Source organism: Chinchilla lanigera, unplaced genomic scaffold (assembly GCF_000276665.1).
Source record: "Chinchilla lanigera isolate Chin_1 unplaced genomic scaffold, ChiLan1.0 scaffold00018, whole genome shotgun sequence".
Lineage (NCBI taxonomy): Eukaryota > Metazoa > Chordata > Mammalia > Rodentia > Chinchillidae > Chinchilla > Chinchilla lanigera.
In genome coordinates, this window is record NW_004955419.1 from 14,208,257 (window position 1) to 14,209,415 (window position 1,159).

The following is a 1,159-nucleotide window of genomic DNA, read 5'->3' on the forward strand; positions in this document are numbered from 1 at the left end:
CTTGAACTCACTATGTAGCCTAGGCTGGCCTCAGACTCGCAGGGATCCTCCTGCCTCAGCCTCCCCAGTGCTGTGATTACAGGTGTGTGTTACCACGCCTGGCTTAAATTCTTTTTAAAAAGTTTTTTTTTAGTTACAGTGTTGTAGATCTCCGTATCATGTAATAAAAGTATAATAATCAGGCACCTAAAGACTTTAGTAGTCTGTGTGAATCTAAATGAATTTTTCAATACTGCCATTCAGTTTAGTGTGCACACTTATAAATTAATCTCATATTTGTAGCTGCAACTTATCACCTGCAGTTTTTCTTCCTCTCTACCACTTTTAACAGCTATAGTTCACTAGGTCTCACTCTTTTGTGTTGACCTCAGTATGCTGCGACGAAAACCAACGCGCCTGGAGCTAAAACTTGATGACATTGAAGAGTTTGAGAACATTCGAAAGGACCTAGAGGTAAAAGTACAACTTTCACACCCTTAGGACATATTTAAAACGATATTTATAGGTTCTAGGAATTAGGCCCTGATAGTCTAGGGCGTTCTGAACCTTAGACTCTTGTACCAACAGTTTATTGGAAATCTCTACTTTGGTGCTTTACAGGTATCTCAGATTTAATGCATTATCTTCCTGTGACTGCCATAGCAAAGTACTGCATGTGGTGGCTTACAACAACAGCAATTAATTTTTTCCTACTTCTGTAGGCCACAAATCTAAATTAGTATCATCAGGCTTAAGATGAAGGTATCAGGGGCTGTGTTCTCTCTAAAGGCTCCAGGGAGACTCCGTGTCTTGGCTCTTTAGCTTCTGATGGCTGCTGATGTTTCCCTGCTTGTGGCCATTTCAGAGCAATCTTCTCCCTGGTCACATTGCCTATTCCTGTTCTGTCTGTGAAATCTCCCCATCTCCCTCTTACAGGATATATGTGAATAGTTTTAGGGATTACCTGGATAATCCAAAAGAATCTCCCTGGCTCAAGATCCTTAATTTAACTACATCTGCAGAAAAATTTCCCCCCTATGGGTTCTAGGAAGTGGTGGCGAACCTGTGGCATGTGTGCCGCAGCAGTCTATTTGTATCATTGAAAGTTCTAGGGGCTGGGGATTTAGCTCAGCGGCAAAAGCGCCTGCCTGGCAAGCGCAAGGTCGTGAGTTCGGTTCCC

The 1,159-nt window shown here is 42.5% G+C and overlaps 1 protein-coding gene and 1 pseudogene across 4 annotated transcripts in view; both read left to right on the forward strand.

The window, feature by feature from the left end:
• Positions 1 to 1,159, forward strand: part of Cdc26 (cell division cycle 26) — a 12,321-nt gene that overhangs the window by 2,090 nt on the left and 9,072 nt on the right. For 2 of the 4 annotated variants that reach the window (XM_005382682.2, XM_005382683.2), the window contains exon 3: positions 372 to 453. In XM_005382682.2, the coding sequence (XP_005382739.1) occupies positions 372 to 453 (82 nt within the window). Of the gene's footprint in view, positions 1 to 331; positions 454 to 1,159 lie in introns of all 4 variants that reach the window. The other 2 variants (XM_013513138.1, XM_005382684.2) reach the window with 1 other exon arrangement.
• LOC102016056 overlaps positions 736 to 1,159 on the forward strand; it is a 4,570-nt pseudogene continuing 4,146 nt past the window's right edge.